This window comes from Hylobates moloch, unplaced genomic scaffold (genome assembly GCF_009828535.3).
Source record: "Hylobates moloch isolate HMO894 unplaced genomic scaffold, HMol_V3 SCAFFOLD_4, whole genome shotgun sequence".
NCBI lineage: Eukaryota > Metazoa > Chordata > Mammalia > Primates > Hylobatidae > Hylobates > Hylobates moloch.
The window spans coordinates 133902496-133930203 of record NW_026652279.1 but is presented as its reverse complement, the minus strand read 5'-3'; the positions used below and the strand labels follow the sequence as shown (position 1 = coordinate 133930203).

Sequence of the window (27708 nt, the reverse complement as noted above, 5' to 3'; positions counted from 1 at the left end):
CATCAGAGTGAACAGGCAACCTACAGAATGGGAGAAAATTTTTGCAACCTACTCATCTGACAAAGGGCTAATATCCAGAATCTACAATGAACTCAAACAAATTTACAAGAAAAAAACAAACAACCCCATCAAAAAGTGGGCAGTGGACATGAACAGACACTTCTCAAAAGAAGACATTTATGCAGCCAAAAAACACATGAAGAAATGCTCATCATCACTGGCCATCAGAGAAATGCAAATCAAAACCACAGTGAGATACCATCTCACACCAGTTAGAATGGCCATCATTAAAAAATCAGGAAACAACAGGTGCTGGAGAGGATGTGGAGAAATAGGAACACTTTTACACTGTTGGTGGGACTGTAAACTAGTTCAACCATTGTGGAAGTCAGTGTGGCGATTCCTCAGGGATCTCGAACTAGAAATACCATTTGACCCAGCCATCCCATTACTGGGTATATACCCAAAGGACTATAAATCATGCTGCTATAAAGACACATGCACACGTATGTTTATTGCAGCACTATTCACAATAGCAAAGAGTTGGAACCAACCCAAATGTCCAACAACGATAGACTGGATTAAGAAAATGTGGCACATATACACCATGGAATACTATGCAGCCATAAAAAATGATGAGTTCGTGTCCTTTGTAGGGACATGGATGAAACTGGAAAACATCATTCTCAGTAAACTATCGCCATGTTTCTCATGGTGGGAGAACAATGAGACATGGACACGGAAGGGAACATCATCCGGGATTTGTGGGTTGGGAGAGCCTAAAGTATAATAAAAAAAAAAATTATGGAAAAAAAAAAAAAAACAAAACAAATAATACAAGAGGTGGCTGAACAAAATGTAAGTCTGGATATGGTATATAGGCGGCACTTAAAAAAATACTTGACTGAGTGGGTGAATTAATGAATGGGAGATGACCTCAGGTTTCTTCAATGAGTTGCACTAAGATCTGGAGAGGTGAAGGTAGATGGAGCTCATGTGAAATGCAAAAAGAGTAAGGGAATAGGGATGGGAAACCACTGGATGCATGGATAAACCACCAAGTGACCTAGACTAGGTTGGTGACTGTATAGGGTACCTAAAAGAAAGTGTTTGGAGCTTCACTTATAGTATAAAGCCTATACTGTAGAGTATAGGCTTTAGACTTCCTAGGTTTGAATCCTATCTGGCTCTATCACTTTCATCTGAATGGCCTTGGGTATGCTATTAACCACCTAGTGGCTTTGTTTAATCAGAGTAAAATGGGGTTCAGTCATTCATTTAAGAAATAGCTAGGCACTTAATTTGTGTCAGGCACTGTTCTAAGTGCTGGAAATACAACCGTGAATACAAAAACATCCCCGTCCTCATGGACCTCATAGTCTATTCACAGACAAGTAACAAACAAATTCAGTCCAATGGCCCTAAAAGGCACAGAAAATGAAAAGGGATGAAACAGATAAGGATGCTATGTTAGCTGATAACAACAATGGCTAACACTTCTTGTGTGGTTATTTTTTTTTCTCCCCTCAAAATTTGTATATTGAAACCTAATCACCAACATGAGTAGCAGGAAGTTGGGGCCTTTGGGGGTGATTAGGTTATAAGGGTAGAACCCTCATTGTTGGGATTAGTGCCTTTATAAAAGTGATCCCAGAGAGCTAGCTAGGCATGGTGGCCAGCACCTGTAATCCCAGCTACGTGGGAGACTGAGGCAGAAGAATTGCTTGAACCCAAGAGGTGGAGGTTGCAGTGAGCCAAGATTGTGCCACTGAACTCCAGCCTGGGCGTCAGAGCGAGACTGTGTCCAAAAAAAAAAAAAAAAAAAAAAAAAACAAAAAAATACCTCATGTTAGATTTTTAAAATTGAGCCTACAAAAGTAATTCATCTATATCTACGTTTAAATCACTCCATATTTCAATACTCAAATTATTATTTTTTTTTTTGAGATAGGGTCTCACTCTGTTACCCAGGCTGGAGTGCAGTGGCATGATCTTGGCTCACTGCAATCTCTGCCCCTGGATTCAAGTGATTCTCCTGCCTCAGCCTCGGAAGTAGCTGGGCCTGTAGGCGCAGCACCACCACACAGGGCTATTTTATTTTATTTTATTTTTTTTTTTTAGTAGCAAGGGTGGTCTCACCATGTTGCCCAGGGTAGTCTCGAACTCCTGAGCTTGAGAGCAATCCACTGGCCTCAGCATACAAAGTGCTGGGATTACAGGTGTGAGCCACCACACCTGGCCTCCAATTATTATTATTATTATTATTATTAGTTTTTGAGACAGAGTCTTGCTGTGTTGCCCAGGCTGGAGTGCAGTGGCACAACTGTGGCTCACTGCAAACTCTGCCTCCCAGGTTCAAGCGATTCTCCTGCCTCAGCCTCCTGAGCAGCTGGGATTACAGGCACCCGCCATCACGGCTGACTAATTTGTTTTTGTTTTTGTTTTTGTTTTAAGTAGAGCTGGGGTTTCACAATGTTGGCCAGGTTGGTCTCAAACTCCTGACCTCAGGTGATCCCAACTGATAGATAAAACTGTGTGTATATGTCATGTACAACATAATGTTTTGAAGCATATGTACATTGTGAAATGGTTAACTCTAGCTAATTAACAAATGTTTTACCTCACAGTTATTTTAGTAATGAGAACCCTTAACATCTGCTGTGTTTTTCAAAAGCACAATGTTTTCCAAGATTACAATGTCATTAACTATAGTCACCATGCTGTCCAATAGATCTCTTGAAGGTATTCCTCCTATTCAACTGTAATTATGTATCCTTTGACAAACATCTCCCCAATACTCCTTCAACCCCGGAGGGTTGAACCACGCCAGCCCTTGGTAACCATCATTCTATTCTCTACTTCTATGAACACCAAAATTATTTAAAGGCTGTACTTGTCAAGAAATATAAATGTATCATTTCAAGTTCAGATAATGTTTGTGTGTATTTAATTCTTATTTACCTGCCGTTTGAAGACAATAAAGCATATAGAACACAAAATTTAAACCTGATCTTACCTTTGTAAGATAATCCACTTTCAAATTGTCGATCATCATAGTTTTCTGGGATAGCTCAATTTTTAGTAACTGAATATTATGAAGTAGTTCTTTTCGTTCAATTAGCTGCCTGGTGATTTTGACTTTACCTTCTCGCTCTTCTGATGAGGAAATATCATCCGTAGGAACTGTTGTTTCTAAACTAATATCTTCAGATTCCAGAGAACTAGAGATGTTCACTTTTTTTGACTCCTTTGAAATTTTTCGAGACATTTTTATTATTATGGTTCGGTTTTCTTCTCTAATTCGATTTTAATATTCTGTAGGTTAAAAAACATTAATTCAAATGTACTATAAAATTAACTACAGAAATCATGGACTGTATTAAAGAGAGACTAAGGATTCTTTAAATAAATATTAGGCAATTTAGTGCACCCCAAATCTAGAACAGATTATTGCAGTTAAGTTAATGCTCAAATCAAACACATTAATTCCTACTATGAAGTCAGCCTTCGAGGAACTTAAAAAAACAGTTCCTCGGGGGAGGAATCTTATTTGGAGGAAACAAAGAAATGTACAAGATGAAGAAAAAAGCCCATTATAATCAAGAATGGCACCACTAAAAGCAACACATGCTCAAAGATAACAGAAATCACGTCTGAGTTGGTCAGGGAAAGGTTACACAGAGGTAGCACTTAGAATCTTGAAAGATTTGGACAGGCATGGTAAAAAGGAGAAATCATGCAGTTATTAATGATACGTTAGTGGGAGTAAAAAAACAAAGCCAAGTCTTGGAATAGTTACTCCTTTCACACCCCCAACACAAACACAAACACACACACACACACGCCCTTAACGATCAAGACTGGAGAGCCTTAAATGTCAAAATATGGTTGGAGTTTATTCTACAGGCAATGAGGCATCATTGAAGATGTTTTAAATAGGGAAAACAGGGGGACAAAAACATTTTTTATAGATAGAATGAAAACAACAGGGTATAAGAAAAATTCAAGAAATTCTAAATAGAACTTACTTCTTACTGTTTCCTAAGAATGTTAGTAACTACTACGTTTTAATACCTCATTGTATAACAAATTATGCTATTAAATATTTCAGTTTTTCTAAACTGAATGATAAGGAAAGGTGTGTGGAGGGGAAACAGCGAGAACTATACTAAGATCGGCCTCCCTCCTTTTTGAAGGGAAACAGGTAAGAAAAAGTGAATTCAAAGACAAATTCTCTCCTCGATTACAAAGGACCCGGGACGGGGACTGCCTATACACTCGGCGTGAAAAGTAAGCCCCAAACTTGGCAGCTTGGGGGATTCCTTGCCCCACGCGGGAAAGAAAGCGATGATAGTCCCAAGTTACCTGGAAAGCGTCAATGACTCCACACTGAAGGCTTGACCAGCCGCCAGTGCAGACACTTCGAGGGACCAAAGGCGTCTCCAGTCGGAAGCACAAGGTTGCAGGCCCTCAACAAGGGATTTCAAGGCAGGGGACCGTTAGGACCCGTAACCACGACAACCACCTCCGCACCCGCAAGGAGGACAGAAGCAGCACTCCCACAAGCCGCCGGAAGTCAGCTCTCCCGGATGTTCCGAGGAGCGGAAAGCAATACACGCTGGGAGGTGGAGTCCAGAGGCAAGCCCCGCCTAGGCCACGGGCGGAAATTGCTCCTCGCCTTGCTTTGCCGCCCCTCCTCACTCTCGCCCAATCCCTGCGGCCGTCAGAGAGCCAACCAATGTTTGTCTCGGCATTTTCCCGCGAGAAGTGTTACTAATATCCGGGAATGGAAAGGGGAGAACCTCCGGGTGAGGCATAGTTGTACCCTAGCTTGACGCCTTTTGCTGGAAGAGCGCTGCTGGAGTTAGGATTCTGCGCGGCGAGGCAAGATGCTCAAATCCAAGACGTTCTTAAAAAAGACCCGGGCGGGCGGCGTGATGAAGATCGTGCGCGAGCACTACCTGCGAGACGACATCGGCTGCGGTGCGCCCGGGTGCGCAGCGTGTGGCAGGGCGCACGAGGGGCCGGCCCTGGAGCCGCAGCCCCAGGACCCGGCTAGCAGCCTTTGCCCGCAGCCGCACTACTTGCTGCCCGACACTAATGTGTTACTGCACCAGGTGCGTGGGCTGGCGAACCGCGGACAGCGCGGCCCCAGGGGAACAAGGGGGTATGACAGGGAAACTGAGGCCCAGGGAGGAGGGTCTTTGGTAGTGTCACATACCTAGGGAAAGGGAAACCCCCTCGGGACCGAAGCTTCCTGTTCCCCAGGCCGAGGTTCTTTTCCTTGTGCTTTAAAAAATTTAGTTCTTGGAGTCGTATTTTAGACACGTTATTTTTCTAACTCCTGGTGTCTCTTCTGCCTTAGATTGTAAGTGCCTGGAGGCCGGGGACCTGGGCTTCTGTGGCCTCCAGCCTGCGACTCCCAGGCAGCTTGTAAGTGCCTAGGAACAAAAACTATGTGGGCCAACGTATTTATTAATACCCTTAATTCTACGAAGTCTTGTGATTGGTGTTTAAGTGTGCTTTTTTAATAGATATGAAGGGTTTAGTGACTATTGTCTCGTTTTCTATAGCCAAATAGCTTCTTGGCTTAACTTATTCAATGTTTTTAAAACATAAAGTATTTATGCCCAACATAAAACAGGATTTTATGTTTGACAGAGCTACTTACAAATGAATATAGGAAAAATTAACTTTATCTTTCTTTTTTTAAGATTGATGTTCTTGAGGACCCTGCCATCAGGAATGTAATTGTGCTACAAACAGTTCTTCAAGAAGTGAGAAATCGCAGCGCCCCCGTATATAAACGCATCCGAGATGTGACTAATAATCAAGAGAAGCATTTCTATACTTTCACTAATGAGCACCATAGGTAGGAGGAATATTACGTTAAATATCAGAAAACCACAAGATTAGCTAAATTCGGGAGAGGGTTCCTGTGAGTAATTTGTGACATTGTCAGAAGATAAGTGATAGATTTCATACCTTGTTTGATTTTACATGGCTGTGCCGAAGGTAATGCTAAGTGGATCTCTCTAAGGTCACACAGGCATTGCCTAAAACCAAGGTCTGCTGACTCCTAGACTACAATAGGTACTTCTATTTCCAAAATGTTTTCATTTTGAATTGGTTTTAGCATGAGTTGGACCATAGAATCTTGGAAGATGAGATTTGCCTAAGTTCCTGGAATACCATGTTATGTATGTGAACAACTAACAGAGGGTAATAAAATATATGAGTTTGTGAAGTTTCTGTGTTGTTTAAAAATAGAAAGTAGATTTATTCTTAATGGTCTTTCTAAAAGTTTAATACTTTGCAACTGATTACATTGAGCAAGATTAGGTTAAGGAATAGAATTCTTTTTTTTTTTTTTTTGAGACAGAGTCTCACTCTGTCGCCCAGGCTGGAGTGCAGTGGCGTGATCTCGGCTCACTGCAACCTCCGCCTCCCAAGTTCAAGCGATTCTCCTGCCTCAGCCTCCTGAGTAGCTGGGATTACAGTCATGCACCACTATGCCCGGCTAATTTTTGTATTTTTAGTAGAGACAGGGTTTCACCATGTTGGTCAGGCTGGTCTGGAATAACTGACCTCGTGATCTGCCCGCCTCAGCCTCTCAAAGTGCTGGGATTACAGGCATAAGCCACCTCGCCTGGCCAGGAATATAATTCTTTGTTGTGGTTTTAGGTTCAAGACCTTCGAACTCAGTGTGTGGTCTCAAAAAATATGATATTGCCTATTATGTTATATTACATAAATAATCTATGATGAGTATTTATAGTACTTTTATTGGATTAGATCAGAGCTTCTCAATCTTGGCATTATAGATATTTTGAACTGAGTAATTTTTTTGTGGTGGGAAGGCTGTTTTATACATTGTAGGATGTTTAACAGTGTTCCTAGCCTATTTGGCAGAATCACTACCCCTTACCCCCACCACCACCACCACTCAGTTGTGATGATGCAAAATGCCCTGGGGGGCAAATTCACTCAATTGAGAACCATTGGATTAGAGTGTAGACTTCTGGTAATGAAATTCCATCAGATTATGCACATTTTTAAAAACCTTAATTTCTCAACTTTCTTGATTCTCATATCTCAAACTTCAATGTTCTTGTAAAGAATACCAGTAAAGCCCTTGTAGGCTTCTCATTGTTAGTACCTCCTTGAAATCCAGAAATAGAAACATACTTGTTTTTCAGTGCAGAAAGACCCAAGTTTAAAACCAATTCAAAAATTTATGACTGTGTCTTTCACTGATAAGCTTAAAACATTAGCAGCTGGGCATGGTGGCTTATGTCTGTAATCCTGGCACTTTGGGAGGTTGAGGTGGGCAGATCACTTGAGGCCTGGAGTTCCAGGCCAGCTTAGCCAACCTGGAAAATCCCTGTCTCTTAAAAATACAAAAATTAGCTGGTTGTGGTGGTACATGCCTCTAGTCCCAGCTACTTGTGAGGCTGAGTTGGGAGGATTGCTTGAACCCGGAGGTAGAGGTTGCCGTAAGCTGAGATCATGCCACTGCACTCCAGCCTGAGCTACAGAGCAAGACTCTGTTTAAAAAAAAAAAAAAAAAAGGCATTAGAAAGTGCATTCAACGATGAGGAATAAAATGATTCTAAAACTATTAATATAAATCAAATTATAAAATTGAATCTATTACCATTAAGTACTGGAAGCTATTGTGGTGAGCTTTGCTGTTGTACTTAAACCTGGCTTTGATGAGCAGATTTAAAGAAATAGATGAATGTGTTGACATATTTGGGAGTTTAGATAGAAGAAATATGTAATATCTATTAATATACCTGACTTTTCAGTCTCTACATAGCTTCAGCTATTAGTGTTTACCATGGATAATTTATATGCATTATTTATTAATGACTGTAGAATTCTGATTATAAATGATCTAATTATACTATTTGTAGCTTTTAGGAATTGCTATTAACCTACAGTTTGAATGAAATCTGATTATCAGACCTGTGAAATTGTATTATAATTTGTCTCAACAAACTATTAGTGTCTCAACCTAAAGTATAGATTCTGATCTTGAATTTTTCTTTTTAGGAAATAAAATTGTATTAGCCTTTTTCTTGTCCCCTTAATAACATAATTTTCTTCTTTTGCAAGCAAATTGTTTCTTAAAAACTTAATTATAAGTTTCTTAATTATAAGAATTATATGAATCTTAATTTCTTCTCTGAGGTGTACATCTGAATACATTCAAGAGAAAAGATATACCATTGGCTTTTTTTCTAGTTTAGTGGTTAAGCATTTATGTGCTAAGAGTTTTCACATATCCTTGTTTCTACTGATTTCCTTTTATTTCATCTTTTCTTTCCTTTCCATTTAGAGAAACCTATGTAGAACAAGAACAGGGAGAAAATGCTAATGACAGGAATGATAGAGCAATTCGAGTAGCAGCAAAATGGTACAATGAACATTTGAAAAAAATGTCAGCAGATAACCAGCTGCAAGTTATCTTCATAACAAATGACAGGAAAAACAAAGAGAAAGCCGTAGAAGAAGGAATACCAGCTTTCACTTGTAAGTCTAAATGTAGAAGTACTTAGTGCATGTTTACAAATGCGTGTAAAAATAATCATCAGGCCTATAGTCAGATGTTCACTTTACTATTTAGTATTTTCGTAGTCCTGTATAACTTCATGTGATATTTTTGTATTTTTAAATTTCACATAGTTTTTAACCTAAATATGTGTGGTGCCCAGTGGCTGTTAATTTTCGCCTCACTATTTGCAACTGGTTTAGCAATGAAATCTCATAAATATATTGGAACCCCTGCCTCTGCTTAGGTATTATCACATCAACAGATTTTTGGGTTTTGTTTTTTAAATAAATTGAGGCCAGGTGCTGTAATCCCAACACTTTGGGAGGTCAGGGCAAGAGGCTTGCTTGAGACCAGGAGTTCAAGACCAGCCTGGGCAACATAGGGAGACTATAGCTCTACAGAATTAAAAAAAAAAAAAAAAAAAAAAAGCGGTGCATGGTAGTATGTAACTATAGTCCCAGCTACTCGGGAGGCTAAGGCAGGAAGATAGCTTGAGCCCAGGGATTCTAGGCTGTAGTGATGTGTAATTGCGCCGCTGCCCTCCAGCCTGAGAGACAGAGTGAGACTCTCAGTGTCTCTCAATGAATGAAAGAGTGACATGTATACTGTCGCAAACAAGACTATCCATTTTTTTCATATCTAAGGAAAAAACACTTATCAAAAACAACATAAACTTATTTTTTCAGGTGAAGAATATGTAAAGAGCCTAACTGCTAACCCCGAACTCATAGATCGTCTTGCTTGTTTGTCTGAAGAAGGGGTATGTTTTTGTTTTATTTTGTTTTTGAAAAGTAAAAATATTAAAATAGCCACTTTGGAATATTAGGCATATAGTTACCAAATTTAAAAATTGGAATGTGGGTGGCTAAGCTGGATTTGGAATAGTTGTGTTATAAACAGGAGTGGATGTCATAGGCTTATTGAAATGCCATTCCTAAAGGAGTTAACTTTCTAAAATAGATATATTCTCATTAACCTGGGTAGGGCCTGTTACGTGGTGGCACTGTTTGGTTGAGGAAAAAATGAATGGAGTCCATGGCTGATTTGTGAATAAAGAGTAGCTGTTGACAAATAAAGAAGGGGCAGGCACTGCAGACAGAGGAAAGAAGAGGGAGGGGAATGTCCAGATGTAAAGACCTAGAACTTATTCTGTAGGTTAGTAATTTTTCAATTGATTTATAAAGATCTCCGTGAAGGGCTGCTATGAAGAAGAAAGGATTCTGAGATCCCTTCCTTATATGTCAGGCTAAGAAAAAGTAATGATACATGAATGTGGATTGGTGAAGCAGGAGAGAATGATTAGAAATGGTATTTATTTGTAAGACCACTCTCATGTCAGTGTGTAACATTAAGCATTTTATCCAGGAAAGATTAGAGGCAGAGAGGTGAGTAAAGGAGTCATTACAATAGCTGATGTGAGAAGGAGTGCTAAGGGAATAATTAAATTCTGAGCCTTCATTTTCTTATATATAAATATATAATGTTTAGCAATAATAACTTCATAGTGTTGTTATAAGGATCAAATAAGATGATAACTGTAGCATTAATACAATTTTCATCTCAGTGCCTGGCACATAGGTTTGGTAAATATAAATGGTAGCCCTTGTTATAGAAATAGGTTTTAAGTGATAGGACATTATACATAAATCCAGTCTTTACATTTCTGTCATCCCTTCTTACCTTTATGATACTTTATGAAACCAAAAGGAAATGAGAAGATAAAAGTTGGGTTTGATATTTGAAATACAGATTTAGTATTGCCCTAATATGTAGCCACTGTTTAAATTTAATATGTATTAAAAATTCAGTTTCTTGGTGGTACTATCTATCTTTCAAGTGCCCAAGAGAAACTTGTGTCTAGTGCCTACCATATTAGAGATCGCAAAATGAATACTTCCTTCATCATAGAAAGCTGTTTTTGTTAGCACTGGCCTATAAGAAACACTGCTATCTTCTCTCCTATTCAGAGTTGTGTATATCATAATGCAGATTTCAAAAATTCTCTGATATTAATAATAGTTGTGTACTGAGTGAACAGAAGACTTATTAGCGGCATCTTTTGGTTTGCTTCTTTCATAGAATGAAATAGAAAGTGGAAAAATAATATTTTCAGAGCATCTTCCCTTAAGTAAGCTACAGCAAGGCGTAAAATCTGGTATATACCTTCAAGGAACATTTAGAGCCAGCAGGGAAAATTACTTAGAAGCTACAGTATGGATTCATGGCGACAATGAAGAAAATAAAGAGGCAAGTATATAAATAAGTTCCTTATACACTAAAATAAAGATGATATTTTATATATTATGAACACTTAATGGTAAATACTATTTGCATAACATATGAGGCTTCACATACTTTAAAGCAAATAGTAACTTTTTTCTTTTTTTTTTTTTTGCAGTGCTCACAATTTGTCCAGTAGTTTTTTAAATCTTGGCGCATGGCATTTCATTAAATATTCAACCCAACCTATAAAAACTAGGTAGTGTACTCTTATTTGACCGATCAGGACCTTGAGATTTAGAGAGCATAAATAATTTTTCCAAAGTCTCTTGGTACCAGTGTAAGTTCTGATGGAGCCATGAACACAACCTGTGTTTTCTGACTTACATTTTTTCTACCTGATACTGAGAAATTAAGATTGTGGAATTAGGGACACAATAGAGAAAGAAAATCTATAAAGGAGAAATAAAGATTCCATAGAGATATTCAGAGTGTATGTAAATATCTGTTAGATGATCTTCCCTTTATTATATTGCCGTTAAAAATATTTGGGCACATGCCCTCTGTTGTTTTAAACAGATAATCTTACAGGGACTTAAACATTTAAACAGAGCTATTCACGAAGATATTGTGGCTGTGGAGCTTCTCCCCAAGAGTCAGTGGGTAGCACCATCTTCTGTGGTTTTACATGATGAAGGTCAAAATGAAGAAGATGTAGAGAAAGAAGAAGAGAGAGAACGAATGGTATGAATCTAAGCAGGATTTTTTTTTGTCTGTGTAGCTTTGTGTTATTAATATGTCAGCTTTGGAAAACAAGTTTCATTGCTTTCAGATTTATTGCATAAAATCATAGTTCTGTATATTTAACGCATGTCATACACGTTTTTTTTCTCTTCTATGTAGTTTTCTTTTATTGTCTTAATTTGCTCAAATAAATGGGTTTAAATGCAAACAGACTGTTAATATGAGTTAATACAAGTATGAAACTGAAAATCTGTGACATTCAAGTATTAGACTTAGTGAGATTTAAGTAAATACGTATTTAAAATTTTCTGAAATGCTTTAAGTAATGTTTTAGGAAATGTTTTAGAAAATGCTTTAGGTAAAATTCCCTTAACATAATAGACGTACTTCTAGGCCATTATATTTGGGCAACTTATCTGATACCATATTATGAAGAGAATACTTTCAGTTATTTCTTATGATATGAGCTAAGTCTACTTGATATGACCTATTTCTGTATTTTATAATTACAATATTATAAATAGTTGGAATGCATGTAAGTTTTTTTATTCTTCTTTTTCCATCATTTATATTCATTGCTCTGGAGTCTCACTATAAAATTATCCCTGGAGAGTCAAGGCCTTTGGATAGTGTTAAGAGGTGAAATACCATAGGAACTTTTGTTATTTCTAATAGCAGACACTCTTTATTTGGGTTTTTATTTTTTATAAGGAAGAACCTTTAGAATTAATAAATAAAGATCCAAAGGGAACTAGTCACCATACCACATAGCTAATTTGTACAAACTAGTACTAAAAGCCTAATCTAATTCCCAGACCTGTGTGTGTATTTTAGTCAGTAAATCCTCATGTTAATCCTGAAAAGTGTTGAGTTCTAACATATGTATTCAGTTATATTTATTTGTTTTTGCTTTTTGATTGTTTTGTAGTAGTTTATTATCAAGAGAGAATGTCTGTGGTTTGGTTTGGCATGTTCTTGTCTAGAATTTTGAAACATCAACATTCTGTAGTCTTATGTCGTAATTTACTGCCTGAATGGATTAGTATCCATGTATGTATTTTGATTTTGAAAGGAAATTGCCTGATAATACTTAGAGGAATATAACTGAACATTTTAATTTTTATATCTCAGCTTAAGACTGCTGTAAGCGAGAAAATGTTGAAGCCTACAGGTAGAGTTGTTGGAATAATAAAAAGGAATTGGAGACCATATTGTGGCATGCTTTCCAAGTCTGACATTAAGGAGGTGAGTAAAGAGCATTTGCTGTGTAATAAAAAAATGATAAACATTTAACAGAACTTACAGCCTTTCTTTTGCCTCCAGCCTCAGATTTTTTTTGTGTAAAATCTTTATTCCTAATTTTTGCTAGTCAAGAAGACATCTCTTTACACCTGCTGATAAGAGAATCCCTCGAATTCGCATAGAAACCAGACAGGCTTCTACATTAGAAGGACGAAGAATTATTGTTGCTATTGATGGTTGGCCCAGAAATTCCAGATATCCAAATGTAAGCTTAAAGTATTAATTTTATGTGGGGATGTTTAATTAAAATTTTGTGAATAGTATTTCTGCTTTTAATAAAAATAGAATCTACTTTTATGTAGAATTTGTACTGAAATTTAGAGATATTTCACAAAGTGACCTGGTAAGTAGCATGTCTACTTTGAAAATTAATTTTATGAAATTCCAGTGTAAATCTTTTGGTTACTTTTATGTAAATTTCTTCTTTTTGAGAGAGAGTCTCACCCTGTTGCCCCAGCTGGAGTGCAGTTTTGTGATTTTGGCCCACTGCACCCTCAGCCTCCCAGGTTCAAGCAATTCTTGTGTCTCAGCCTCCCGATTAGCTGGGACTACAGGTGTGCACTACTGTGCCCAGCTAATTTTTAGTAGAGATAGGGTTTTGCTGTGTTGGCCAGGCAGGTCTTGAACTGGCCTCAAGTGATCCACCTACCTCAGCCTCCCAAAATGCTGAGATTACAGGCGTGAGCCACTGTGCCTGGCCTCTTTTATGTAAGTTTTTAAACCTATAAATTTTATTGATCATGACTATGAAAAGTGAGTTCTATATAGATTCTAATCAACAAATTTTGAAAAGATTATATTGGAAGCACATTTTAAACCTGAACGTTAATAAGAAATAGATGCTTTAGAATATAAGAGCTGAACCGTTACAAAGTTTCCATCATAAATCAGTTGAGAAGTCTTGTCTAATTTACTAAAGGGTCGTTTTTCAGAAGTCGTTATGGGAATGTTTAGGAATACTGAGAAGATACATAAATGCTGAAGAATTTAATATGATAAGATATAAATTTGCTATAAAATAGGCGTTTCTAATAATGCCTCTTGGTTTCAGGGACACTTTGTGAAAAATTTAGGCGATGTTGGAGAGAAAGAGACTGAAACAGAAGTTTTGTTAGTTGAACACGATGTTCCCCATCAGCCTTTTTCACAGGCTGTTCTTAGTTTTCTGCCAAAGATGCCCTGGAGCATTACTGAAAAGGTAAATTGAAAGTAATTTGTAGTGACTTTATAAATTATTATATCCTCCCTAGTTTTGTTTAATTTCTGTAAGTGTTTTTAAATATGTAGACACCATGGGACCTCTTTTCCTGAATTTTGTTGGGTATAGCATTCTTAGGAATTACAGAAGAAGTCATTTGCTTCTTCATTGAAGGGTAAGTTTTTCTATGTGGCAGACACTTGGATATGTTAAATGTTTCAAAGGGAAGGAAACCATTAGTTACAAATCATATGTGGTGTCTCTCTGCTCCAGTGCAGGAAAAAGAAATGTGGGTGTCATCAAGAAAATACAGCTAAATTGTTTTTGTATACATAATACTGATTTCACAAGAGCTATTAATATGTTGTAGTTGTGCTTTGGAAATAATTTATTTGTTTATCATTTCATGTCTTCTAGGACATGAAAAACCGAGAAGACCTGAGGCATCTGTGTGTTTGTAGTGTCGACCCACCAGGATGTACTGATATAGACGATGCTCTACATTGTCGAGAACTCGAAAATGGAAATTTGGAGGTATTCATATGTAATAGTGTTCTTACCTAAATATAGTTCTGTTCTGAGTTCATTTTCTTTTGACCTAGAATAGAATTTGCTTGTTAATTACTCTTGTGAAGTATAATTGTAGCTGCATGCTATTGGCCATATGTCAGAAGTTGAAATGGGAGAGGTGACTGAGTCTTTTTTAAATTTAGCTAAACTTTATCTTACTAAAACTCCATTAGATACATTTACCCAGTCAAGCATATTGACATGCTTTTATTTTTATCTTTTTAAGGTTGGTGTTCATATTGCTGATGTGAGCCATTTTATTAGGCCAGGAAATGCCTTGGATCAAGAATCAGCCAGAAGAGGAACAACTGTGTATCTTTGTGAAAAGGTAAATGTATTGAATTTAAAAATTTAACAATCATGGACGCTTAAGGATTCTTAAATGGCCATGAATTAGCTAAGAAAAATACATGGAATAAGGTGGCTTTAAATCACTAAATATATTGCAAATTTTTGTTATCGAGTGGTTCAAATAACAAGTAAAGTATTGTGAAAGTCAAGGGGAAGGTTAAACTTAGTCTATTAGTGATTTATTGTCAGAGTTCTTCTGTATACTTTTTTCCGTAAAAATTTAGTTTCTCTTTTCTTTTTTTAGTATTTTAAAAACACCTTGTAGTTTATATGAAGCACTGGAGAAAGGTCCAGTCATAGAGTGTGTCAGTTATCAAGTATAAACTTATACAGACCAGAGATTTAAAACTTTCAGAGGACAGCTAGGTCGTTAGTGTAGAGGACTTAAACTTAGATTAATTGGCATGAAGTCCAATTTTCCTTCATAGCTTTCCTTCTTTAACAATTTTGTATAAGTGCTTTTATAGAAACAAACCTTTTATTTGACCTTTTCTCAATTCTCCTATTTACAAAAACCAGAACACTCTTTTTCTTTCCTTGTTTAATTAATGTTATTTGAGAATGGAACCTCAAATAAATGTATGGATATAGCTAAGTAATCTGTGGTTCTATTTTTATCTTTTGCAGAGGATTGACATGGTTCCAGAGTTGCTTAGCTCTAACTTGTGTTCCTTAAAATGTGACGTTGACAGGTATTTCTGCATGGTTTTTTTTCCTTGAAGACATTGTATTTACTACTTTAACCTGATTCCCATTAACAAATACTCTGTATTTTCCTTCACAGGCTGGCATTTTCATGTATTTGGGAAATGAGTCATAACGCTGAAATCTTAAAAACGAAGTTTACCAAAAGTGTTATTAATTCAAAGGTTTGTTTCATGGCTATTAATCTCTAATCTTTAATCTTTTTGGTACTTTTTTGAAAAAAGCTAAATAAATTTTTTAAAGATTCACGTATACATATATATACACATATATAAAAATATTTATATATTTGAAAAGAGATGTCGTATAATTATTTATATGTATATTTACTTAACCTAAAGTAGAAAAAAATATGCATATAAATGCCTGAGATACAAACATAGTCTAAAAAAGTCCACAGCTGCGGGCACTTGCTTACACACGTACAGATGCGCTTAAATTTACACTAAAACTCATTTGGCCCTTTTGCTACCTACTCTCAGACAAGAATGCAGAACAGGCCACCAGAGTCTTATTGCCAGCTTTCTTGACCCAGCTAGTACCAAGCCAAAGTAACCAGCCCCAGCCCCACTGCCATCACCTAAATTTGAGATTGCTGCCCACTTCTTGAGAATTTTTCAATCAAGCTAGATGCTCTTTTGAACATGTAAAGTGGATACAGACAAATGAATTTCAGTTTGGGTGGGAGGGGAAGAGTCTTTCTAGGCAGAAAAACAAGGGCTAGGTCTGTGCCCTCAGGATAGAATAGGGGGCATTGTTACAGCAAAATTTTGAGGGTTTTTTTTTCCAGTTATAAGCAGATAATTTTTGATGTGATTCAGAAATTAGTTCATGTTGCAGTTGTCCTGTATTCAGAAACTTACGAAGTATATATACTTGAGAAGAGCAGCTAGTGGTTTTATGCCCTAACTCAAGAACCCTAGTAATTGAAGCTGCTCCTACTTATAAATGGTTAGTGTTTTAAAAGGCAGCAGGTACACCACTTCTTTCTTCACATTTTCTCACAGAAATGATGTTTAAGTCACCGTTGGATTTTAGTAGAACTAGGCTGAGATCATGTTTATTCATAATGGAGCCAGGTTGTCTTTCTTGTCCTTTTCCTGTTTTTTTGTACTTCTCCCAAAAATCCGTTATGTTCTCTCTTATTTTGCCCTACATCTTTCTTCAAGGTTTGCCAAACCCTTTATCTTCTAATGATCTGTTTTCCAAGCTTAACCTGTTTTTTCTGGCCCTTTGGCATCCTTCTTGCTGTTCTGCTAACTAGTGGTTGCAAAGGAAACAGTGTTAGACTGATAAATAATGATGTGTGAATTATTTAAGCCATCACAGTTTGTACTTTAAAATAAGAATGCCTTTTAATTCTGTAAGACTTCGTCAGTATAACAAAATTATATGAAAACAAACCTAGTGAACATATAACATAAAACCTTTTTCAGAGGGGAAACTCTTAGCCTTTAGTAGATGAGTTGGCTCTCCCAGGAATCTGACCTGACTTGCGTTATCTAACTCTGTTATGCTATTTCTTATTTTCACTTGTGAAGCTACTCTTTAGGCAAACAAAAAAAAAAGGAAAAAAAATGGTGGATTTCTCTGAGAGAAATAGGAACAGAAGCAGTTATTTGTATATTTGGGTTATTTGTCATTGGGGATTACTTTAACTCTTTTCTACTAGGATTTGTCTGGTTTTTACATGCTTAATTTTGGGTATTTATTAGATTTCTTGCAAAACATGGTGTCTCGACTCCTGCAGTCTTAATTATTTGCAGGGGAATAATGATCATCTGGAAAGGATTTCATATTTGTTATCAGAGAAGGAATCTATCTAACCCACCTTTGTGTTTTATTTTAGCATTATCTGGGTATTTATATAGTAATTGGAATATACAAGTAAAGTTTAAAGTTTATCTGCTAACAACATTGCCATTTTACCGTTTAAAATATGTTTGTTTAAGTTGTATAATGCCTCAGATAAGAATTAATGAACCAGAAATCATAGATGTGAAGTATAATATCATAGCTAAGAATTTCTATTTTGTTACTGATTTTAGGTTTTCTGAAATCATGGATTTTATGTAGTGAAAGTAGGAGGACATATTGAAAACCATTTTTCTATCATTTATAAGAATTATATAACATACATTTTCTTTTTTAGGCATCTCTGACATATGCTGAAGCTCAATTGAGAATTGATTCAGCAAACATGAATGATGATATTACCACTAGTCTCCGTGGACTGAATAAACTAGCCAAAATTCTGAAGAAAAGAAGGATTGAAAAAGGGTATATTTTGTTTTTCGTAGTATTAAGATAATTTTTATACTCTTTACATTGTTTGATCATAGGCAATGATGAATTATTTAAAAGAGTGAATAGAGACTCCTGTTTCTTCTAGCTTCCATTTATTTATGTATATATGTATTTGAAAGGGAGTTTTACTCTGTCACCCACGCTGGAGTGCAGTGGTACAGTCTCGGCTCACTGTAACGTCTACCTCCCGAATTTGAATGGTTCTCCTGTCTCAGCCTCCCGAGTAGCTGGGATTACAGGTGCCCACCACCAAGCCCAGCTAATTTTTGTATTTTTAGCAGATACGGAGTTTCACCTTTTGGCCAGGCTGGTCTTAAACTCCTGACCTCAGGTGATCCACCTGCCTCGGCCTCCCAAAGTGTTGGGATTACAGGTATGAGCCACCATGCCTAGCCTCTGGCTTCCTTTTAAATGTTAGCAACTTGATTCTGGACTGACGTTTGTTCAGGAGTTCCATCCTTGTAATTTGTTGTGTTAAAAAATTGTGATTGAGTTAAAGATCTTGAAGAAATTCCAGGAAGGCAAGAACTCCCTAAGACTTCTAGAAATTGTTTCTAATTTTAATTAGAAATGAGTTTCCAGATTGGACATTGGGTTTCAGAGGTTTAAATAAATGTAGATTAGGTCCTCCTTTCATTTTAAATTTTAGAGATTATTTAATTCAACCTCCTCATTTTTTAGACAATTAAAAGTTGCCTAAAAGGAGTCTTCCCAAAGATCTGATTAGTAACAGATCTGAGTCTTTTAGCTGTTAAGTCATGGCTTTTGCCTAACTACAAAAGGCATATGATATAGAGTATTAACTCGGGCATGTTGAAGGAAACCAGTTAAGAGAAATTTGACTCTTTTTTTTTTTTTTTTTTTTTTTTGAGACGGAGTCTCGCTCTGTCACCCAGGCTGGAGTGCAGTGGCGCGATCTCGGCTCACTGCAAGCTCCGCCTCCCGGATTCACGCCATTCTCCTGCCTCAGCCTCTCCGAGTAGCTGGGACTCCAGGCGCCCGCCACCACGCCCGGCTAATTTTTTGTATTTTTAGTAGAGACGGGGTTTCACCGTGGTCTCGATCTCCTGACCTCGTGATCCGCCCGCCTCGGCCTCCCACAGTGCTGGGATTACAAGCGTGAGCCACCGCGCCCGGCCGAGAAATTTGACTCTTAAAAGACGTTGTTGACTATCAGAGGAAACCAAGTACATGAACCTTCCAGATGTTGGTCTCAGAGTTCCCAAGCCCCTCTAGGATAGGGTCACAAGCAGTTTCTAAAGGTGTGGTGAGTGCGGATTGTACATTTGTGTCATTTCATAAGATGTGCCTATTTAAATTCATTAAAATTAATAAAATTAACAACTTAGTTCCTTAGCGTTACTAACCATATTTCAAGTGCTCAATAGCCACCTGTGACTAATGACTATCACATTGGACAGGGCACACATAGAACATTTCCATCACTGCAGAATGTTCTGTTGGACAGTGTTTGAGGTAGTTATATATCTATGTCTACTAACACCTCAGTTTTCAGGGAATTTTTTATGCGATCTTAAATATGAAACTTGAAACTGAAAGGATCATTTGGGCGTGCTAAAACCCAGCGGATGCTATTAAACTTGAGCAAAACTTTTGCTCAAGCTTGTCACTTGGATATAAGAAGAAGAAAATTAAATTTTTTTGTATGACACAAAACACCACAAAGATTTTTTTTTTAAGCAATGTAAATAAAATGCAAATTGAAGCTACATTTATTTTAATAGTTTTAAAGTACTTCGCATTTGTAACATAGCTTTTTAAAACTGGGAAGGATTTTTTTTAATTTCTGTATTTTTAATTTGGTAAGTAGATGGTTGCCTACTGGGAAAACATCATTGAATCATTCTAGTCTTAGGGAGAATTGAAAAAGCAACCAGAAAAAAAACAACAACCATGTTTTGCCTTCTTAAAGTATTAATATTTATGGGTAGACATAACATTTTAGGCGTTCTATGAGGAAAAATGATCAAAATGTGATAAGTATACTTTGCTTTTTATGTCAAAATCCGTTAGTAAATACATATCAGACCTGAAGTAGAGCCTTGTTTTAAGTGCACACTACAAGGCAAGAAAGGAATATTTTTGAGATTCTCTTTTTAGTATGTATTCCTACTATAGTTCTTTTAATAAAGGTGAGGAATTGAGGAAGACAAGGACTTAGACTTAGTGTTTCATTTAACTTGCTCCATCTTATTTTAATTTTTCTCCTCCCCTTCTTTTCCTTCTCCATGATTGTTCAAGGTTGCCCAGCCTCATTAAAATTTTTAGTTTTAGGTTGATTTGGAGCTGACCTCGTGAAAGTTATGTCAAGTTATAAGAAACATTAGACTTGCCTTGCCTTGTGGGAATTTACTTTCCAAAGGAGAACTTGCTAGCTCGTTAAATGAACCATGTGTGTAAAGTCCTGAGCATGGATTGTTTATCTGACACTTAGCACTCAAATATTAATAGCCATCACTACTTGTAACCTATTAGTGATAGTAGGTTATCAGTTGCTTCTCTGTTGGTTCAGTCTTTGTGGAAGATACTTTTGAACTGTGGATCTTCTGGTGTTACTAAGCTCCCCTCAGCAGCTTCCCTTTTGCCCCTCTTTAATGTCCCCTGCCCCAATAACTGTTTTCTGTAGTAAATTAAATACAGCCAATCCCCTTCTTTATGTGTAAAAGTGATTAAAAACCTATGCAGCTCAATAAAAACTCATCGTTTGGATACAGAAGATATATAAACCCTCAGAAGCACAGGGATTCAGATTTCCTTGTGTTGCTATCGTCCTCTCTTGTTAAATGCATTTTAAATCTACTGAGCTGTTCATGAAAGCTCCACTGAGCTGTTTATGAAAATAGAACATGAAACAGCAGATGGTCATAAAGCCTTCAGGAGAGCAACTACTACACACTTGCTGTAGTCATTGTCTTTTTTAAAAGAATAATTTCTATAATTTTGTCTTATTGGCTTGCTTGACTATAATTTTTCTCTTTAATTTTTATGTAGGGCTTTGACACTGTCCTCTCCTGAAGTTCGATTCCACATGGACAGTGAAACTCATGATCCTATAGATCTGCAGACCAAGGAACTTAGGTTTGTAATTTTTTTGATGGTCATTATATAAGATTTTTTATTTTAATTGTCACTTCTACTGTAAGTACAAATAACAAAAACATTTATATACAAAATAAGGATTAGGATCATGATTTCTACTTTATTTGGCTTGCAAAGGACAGAAAAGTAAATTTAAGCTCAGTTTTTCTTCTATAAAACTGCGTTTAGTCACATAATAGAAGAACTTTCAATTTGAATTTGCTTTGATGTGTGATATATTAGAACTTGACTAGTAAGAGTTATAGTAAGATAAAAAAAAATTACCTCAATTAATTTCTAAAGTAGAATATACTGTAGTGCAGGGGTTCCCAGCCCCTGGGCTGTGAGCTTTACTACCTGAGCTCTGCCTTCTGTCAGATCAGTGGCAGCATTAGATTCTCATTGGAGCGCCAGCCCTATTGTGAACTGTGCATAGGAGGGATCTAAGTTGCACACTTCTTATGAGAATCTAATGCCTGATTAAACCATCCTTCCCTCCCCTCGTCGCATAGAAGAATTGTTTTCCATGAAACCCGTCCCTGGTGCCAGAAAGATGGGGGTAGGATAGAATAATGGATAGTAGGATAGATAGTAGGGTAGAATAATGGTGAAGATCATGGGTTATGAAGCCAGACTCCCTAGGTTTGGATCCCTCTGCTGTTATTACTATTATATTTCCCACTAAAGTAGTTATTTGACTTCTCCATACCTCAATTTATTTGTCTGTAAATTGCCTATGATTGATAATGGCACCTACCTCATAGGGTGCTGTGAGGGTGATATTAGCTATTGTTGTTTATTGTTGTTGATTTAGTTAAGATGTAGGAAACAATTTTTTTTGTTAAATCAGGGTTTAGGTGTCTTTCCCTGCCTCTTATTTACGTTAAGGTAGTTTTGGAATTCAACATGCATATGCACTTTTCTAATAGATGACCAAGGGTTAAAAATGGGAATATACTCAAATTTTTTACTTAGAATAAATATGTGCTTTAGTGCTATTATAATATCTAAAAATCCCTTATAGTAGAACTTCTGTGTAAGTATGTCTAATATTAATGCTAATAATGAGCCCAGTACTAAGAGCTTTTATGAGCAAAAGGTTGACACTAGCTTTGCCAAAGTAAAACATCAGCCATTTCTTCTTACCAAGAAGAAGAAAGAACACATTTCTGAGATGTCCCCATATGATTGGAGGTCTAATATTTTTAAAATGAATATACTTTAGAAATATTGTCAAGAAGTTACAAGATGAGACTTGAATGGAAGGTTAATAATATATGTTCATTGACTTGCAAGACAGAAAGCACTGTATCAACAGAAGGTGGATCATTTACTAAACTAACCGAAAAAATGTATGTGAATAACTATATAGAGAATCACAGCAGTATCAGATTGGTTAAGAGTTTTGAAGTTAGATTATGTGGACTCAAATTCTCATACTGCTAATAACTCTCACCTTGAACAAGAGAATAATGAATATATCCTCAGTTTTCTTAAACAGAGTGTGTGGGTGTGTGTGTTGAGGGCAGGTTGTACTTATAGCACAATGACTGACCCATTGTAAGTATCCAAATTAGCTATTATAACTATGGTCTCTTCATTTGAGTAATTTATTGTTAAAAATTTTGGTTTTTAAGCCAAAATTTATATGATCTAAATAGCTTTTAGTTCTTGTAAACTTTATTGATTTACAATTAAATAAAAATATTTTTGGACCTAGTAAAATCAAGTAAAAATGCTTGTTTTCATTTCATATATAGAGTAGTAAAGCTTCTGTTTTTGAGTGCAATTTTGTTGTTGTTTTTTGACAGAGTCTTGCTCTGTCACCCAGGCTGGAGTGCAGTGATGTGATCTCGGCTCACTGCAACCTCCACCTCCTGGGTTCAAGTGATTCTCATGCCTCAGCCTCTCAAGTAGCTGGGACTACAGGAGTGTGCCACCAGACCTGGCTAATTTTTTTATATTTTAGTAGAGTCGGGGTTTTGTCATGTTGGCCAGACTGGTCTCGAACTCCTGGGCTCAAATGATTTGCCCGCCTCTGCCTCCCAAAGTGCTGGGATTACAGGTGTGAGCCACTGCAACTGGCTGAGTGCAATTTGTAAAGTCTCCTCTAGCATGTAAGATTTACTCATGCAGTAGTTGCATAATAAGGGATTGTTAGAGTAACTGAGAGATGAAATAATCGTAAGTTATTTAAAATACAAATGTACACACACATGTGAATGTTTACATAGGAAATGCTCTTATTCTTGGTAACAAAGGTAACCTGTGAAAAAATATGATATATAGAAGTCTCAGATTCTCTTTTTTGTTTGTTTGTTTAATGCTTTTTCCATTGGCAGGGAAACAAATTCCATGGTTGAAGAATTTATGTTACTTGCCAATATTTCGGTTGCAAAAAAAATTCATGAGGAATTTTCTGAACATGCTCTGCTTCGAAAACATCCTGCTCCACCTCCATCAAATTATGAAATTCTTGTTAAGGCAGCCAGGTCAAGGGTAAGGTCCTATAGTTTGAAAAATCATCTATTTGTGTTTTGATCTACCTGTTGTTCTAAATTATTTATATTCATATTTCCATAAAGGTTTTATTGTTTGTTAATAACAAGAATATGCCAATAGTTCTTTTTTCTTTTGGTTTTTTTTTTTTTTGAGACAGGGTCTCACTGTCACCCAGACTGGAGTGCAGTGGCACGATCTCGGCTCACTGCACCCTCCACCTCCCACCCAGTATCAAGCCATCCTCCCGCCTCAGCCTCCTGAAGGAGCTGGGACTGCAGGCGCACACCACCATGAGTGGCTAATTTTTTGTATTTTTTTTTGGTAGAGGTAGGTTTTCACTATGTTGCCCAGGCTGGTCTTAAACTCCTGGACTCAAGTAATTATCTCATCTCGGCCTCCCAAAGTGCTGTGCTGGGATTACAGGTGTGAGCCACCGCACCCAGCCTAATGTTTTTAAAGAGCACCCTATGCTAAAGCCAGATGTTTAGACTAAGATCTATGCAGCGCCCTGGTCATATAAAACTCTTCCATGTTTCCTTGTCTTTATGCATGTTTCATATGTCTGTGTTGCTTCATGGCTCCTGTCAACTGCCTGACTTTACAAATAATGTATTTTTTTATTTATTTACTTCAACTCAGTTAAATCCTTTCCATTTCATGTTCGTAAGAAAAGTATATTTATTGCATACATGGAAAAGAGGAAACTATAGAAAGGGCACATTTTTTCAGCCCTGTATACCCACTACTTCTTGTTAGTAGATTTTCTTTTAGGGGTGCTTACTCCTTGGGTGACTATGGCCTACACTGCATTTCCTTGGATTACCTAGTAAGGCCCTATCCTTCCCATCTAGAAGAGAGCTGGGAGCAGTAATGTTGGACTGCAGGGCATTATTCGAACACGATGGCATTGGTTTCTGATTTTGGATCAGACCTTTACGGCATGCATGCCCAGCTTCTCCAGATTCATAGGAATTGAATCAGCTTCTCACTCCTCTGCTCCAAGGCTTACTCTGTAAATAGGGATTTTTTTCCTTCATTATCTTTTTTCTTCCAAAGACCTAAGAGAAGAGATGTATATTTGACTCATCTCCCTAGGGTAGAACAAAGCAGCTAAATTTGATGAATCCGAACATTGTTCTGACAAAACTGTAGTGACTAGTACAGTTTTGTTTCTGGCTATTACTTCTACTTTGAAGGGAAGGAAAATAACGAAAACATGATGTTTGTTCAGTCAGATCAGTTATATTTTGAAGACATAATGGCACTGATTTAGAAATGTTTAATATGGTGCTCTTCCCTCTTTTTTGTTTACAGAATTTGGAAATTAAGACTGATACAGCCAAGTCTTTGGCTGAGTCTTTGGATCAGGCCGAATCTCCTACTTTTCCATATCTAAACACTCTGTTGAGAATATTAGCCACTCGCTGTATGATGCAAGCTGTGTACTTCTGTTCTGGAATGGATAATGATTTTCATCACTATGGCTTAGCATCTCCAATATACACACATTTTACTTCACCCATCAGAAGGTATTTTTTCCTTATGAAATTAAAGGAGATAGAAAATGGTTAATTTTGAATTTTAAAAGCAATATTAGTACTGACATACCGTGGTTCTTATTTCTCCATCTATCTAGATACGCAGATGTCATTGTTCATCGGCTTTTGGCTGTGGCTATTGGGGCTGACTGTACTTATCCGGAGTTGACAGACAAACACAAGCTTGCAGATATATGTAAAAATCTAAATTTCCGGCACAAAATGGCTCAATATGCCCAACGTGCATCAGTGGCTTTTCATACCCAGGTATTTGCCTTCTGTCGATACTGCTAGAAAAAATGAAGTTTTGTTCATTTTTAATTTAATTTCAATTTTTTGTTAATTTCAAAATTTTTAAGACTATTTAAATAAGGTGTATGTTATTTTACAGTTATTTTTCAAAAGCAAAGGAATAGTAAGTGAAGAAGCCTATATTTTATTTGTAAGAAAGAATGCCATTGTGGTATTAATTCCAAAGTATGGTTTAGAAGGGACAGTCTTTTTTGAAGAAAAGGACAAACCAAACCCGCAGCTTATTTATGATGATGAGGTACGGTATTTCTCATGTTTGTTTTCTTTTCTGGGGGGCACTTTTTCTTTGAGATTTCATAAATGGTACCTATAAAGCATAAAATTATTTTTTGTACCCTAAAGAATTTATCCTGATCTCTAAATACAGGCCAGAAAATCTACATTTAATTTTGCCAACTAAGCTATGGTTTTACTCATAATTTCTCACCACTATATATCCTCTCATATGCAATTGTTGTCTTTGATTTCTTTCTTTTATACCATGTAAAGTTTTGTCCTACTTGGAACGATAAATGACTCTTTATAACTCAGGGAAGGAACTTTTTTTTAAACTTACTTCTAGTGTTTCTTATTTGACACACATACTCCCTATTCTCCTTAGGTAAACCACAGCCCTGAGAGAATATTTGAACAATAAACTGGCCAAAGTACCTTTGTGTTCCTCTACTAGACTAAAAATTTCCTATTTATTAGTGGGGTGATTAATTAATCACCAAGAATTTAATGAACATATATATTAGAACTACCTTAATGAAGGAGAAAGTATGCACATAAATAGGCCATATTTATGTGAGACTACCAGGCTTGTGGCCTTTGTTATGTTGAACACGTAGATGCTTACTAATTTTTATATTTAAACTTCTACTGTGTAAGATAAATTGTAAAGGATTAGAACAAAGCCTCAAATGTAAGGAAGCAATTAAGAATGATAAAATGTGTTTTGTTTAGATACCCTCACTTAGAATAGAAGATACAGTGTTCCATGTATTTGATAAAGTTAAAGTGAAAATCATGTTAGACTCATCTAATCTTCAGCATCAGAAAATCCGAATGTCCCTGGTAGAACCACAGGTAAGGCCAAACTTAAAATTTCCTTGTTGTGATGGAACAAACAGTACATATTTTGTCAAAGAAGGGACATAGTTATTGCTGTTTAATGTTAGAGGGAACCCTGTAAGTAGTGTAGAAACCAAATATTTGCATAGCAAATCCTGTTTTCTCACTGATTTCTTTAGGCCACGGGATTCTAGACATCTGAGATTCTGTTCAGGTCTTTGGTGCCAAAATAAAAAGATCTTCCATTCTCCTGCCTAGTCTTTTCTGTTTAGAAGTTTTGAACTCTGCACTTTGAAGATGAAGTGTAGGTGTTTCACCTAAGATACTGGTTCTTAACTTTTGTCCTTCCCCAACACACTTGAAATCAACTCTGATTCTGTCAATCACAGTGGCTCCCCATGGGGAAGGCTGTTTTATAGTTAAAAAGAACACTTCCTAAATGACATGCTTCTCACCTATTGTCTACCTTTTACATTTTTGAACCACTGCTGCTTTGTAAAATACATTCTGTGTATAAAACCTTTAATTAGCCCCCTTTCCCCTCCCTACCACTACATCCTTTTAAATTTGAAACTGGCAGTGGGGAAGGGGAAGATGAGGATGAGATGTATTTTATCCTTTAAATCACCTTATTTCCCCCCATTTGCATTACTTTAGATACCAGGAATAAGCATTCCTGCTGATACTTCAAACATGGAACTTAATGGACCAAAGAAAAAGAAGATGAAGCTTGGAAAATAGCTATATTCAACAAAAATCTTCAAAGACTGGTTTCTTTTTTAAAAGAAAAAACTTGAAAGAACACTTCTAAGCCTAAATGTGTGATACAGTTTGTTACTTTTAAGTACATTTTAATAATTTCAGACATTTGCATTTTTATTGAACGGTTGACTGTATCTGTCCCATCATACTACTTTACTTCTGGGTTGAACACAATTATTTATGCAGAATAATTCAATTGAATATCCATCACTTAAATAGTGACAGGACAGCAACTTCAGGGATCTGTAAAGATCATTTAAATGGAGTGCTCATCTCATTGAGGAGCGGATTAATTTGCATAAGTACTTTGATTATTTAATATTTGTAAGAAAAAACTTTCATTTTCCTACAGAGGAAAACAGAACAATTTTAGAAGCAAGGAACAATCTCTTTTCTAAGTCTTGGAAGCTGTCAGTGTTGAGGATGTAATCTCCTTTGCCATCTTTTAATTCACCTACCTTACACTAGGTGTTCTCTTACTG

General features: G+C 36.7%; 2 protein-coding genes across 6 annotated transcripts in view; one reads left to right on the top strand and one right to left on the bottom strand.

Annotated features, from left to right (window-relative positions):
- Window positions 1-4585, bottom strand: part of PIBF1 (progesterone immunomodulatory binding factor 1) — a 260610-nt gene extending 256025 nt beyond the window's left edge. For 2 of the 4 annotated variants that reach the window (XM_058437974.1, XM_058437973.1), the window contains exons 1-2: window positions 4366-4563; window positions 3017-3315 (exon numbers count right to left, since the gene is read on the bottom strand). In XM_058437974.1, the coding sequence (XP_058293957.1) occupies window positions 3017-3268 (252 nt within the window). In that variant the 5' untranslated portion in view covers window positions 3269-3315; window positions 4366-4563. Of the gene's footprint in view, window positions 1-3016; window positions 3316-4365 lie in introns of all 4 variants that reach the window. The other 2 variants (XR_009213290.1, XM_032151003.2) reach the window with 2 other exon arrangements.
- Window positions 4586-4753: 168 nt separating this feature from the next.
- Window positions 4754-27327, top strand: DIS3 (DIS3 homolog, exosome endoribonuclease and 3'-5' exoribonuclease). 2 transcript variants are annotated; one of them, XM_032151007.2, is made up of 21 exons: window positions 4754-5117; window positions 5715-5872; window positions 8345-8538; window positions 9247-9320; window positions 10640-10807; window positions 11360-11524; window positions 12656-12769; window positions 12894-13031; window positions 13878-14024; window positions 14442-14558; window positions 14821-14922; window positions 15573-15637; window positions 15730-15814; window positions 17803-17930; window positions 20970-21056; window positions 23399-23555; window positions 24873-25087; window positions 25195-25363; window positions 25488-25646; window positions 26357-26479; window positions 27122-27327. In XM_032151007.2, the coding sequence occupies exons 1-21, from the start codon at window positions 4890-4892 to the stop codon at window positions 27203-27205; spliced, it is 2877 nt and encodes a 958-aa protein (XP_032006898.1). In that variant the 5' UTR covers window positions 4754-4889; the 3' UTR covers window positions 27206-27327. The 2 variants fall into 2 exon arrangements, with proteins under 2 accessions (XP_032006898.1, XP_032006900.1); XM_032151009.2 differs by lacking the exon at window positions 5715-5872 and adding an exon at window positions 5366-5433.
- The last annotated feature ends 381 nt before the right edge of the window (window positions 27328-27708 follow it).

What these genes read in the sequence shown, in the direction of transcription:
- DIS3 (XM_032151007.2), top strand. Translation starts at nt 4,890, where the DNA reads ATGCTCAAATCCAAGACGTTCTTAAAAAAGACCCGGGCGGGCGGCGTG. An exon ending in CCAAGTCTGACATTAAGGAG is followed by an intron (nt 12,770 to 12,893) that starts GTGAGTAAAGAG and finishes AATTTTTGCTAG; the next exon opens with TCAAGAAGACATCTCTTTAC. An exon ending in CTGTGTATCTTTGTGAAAAG is followed by an intron (nt 14,923 to 15,572) that starts GTAAATGTATTG and finishes TATCTTTTGCAG; the next exon opens with AGGATTGACATGGTTCCAGA.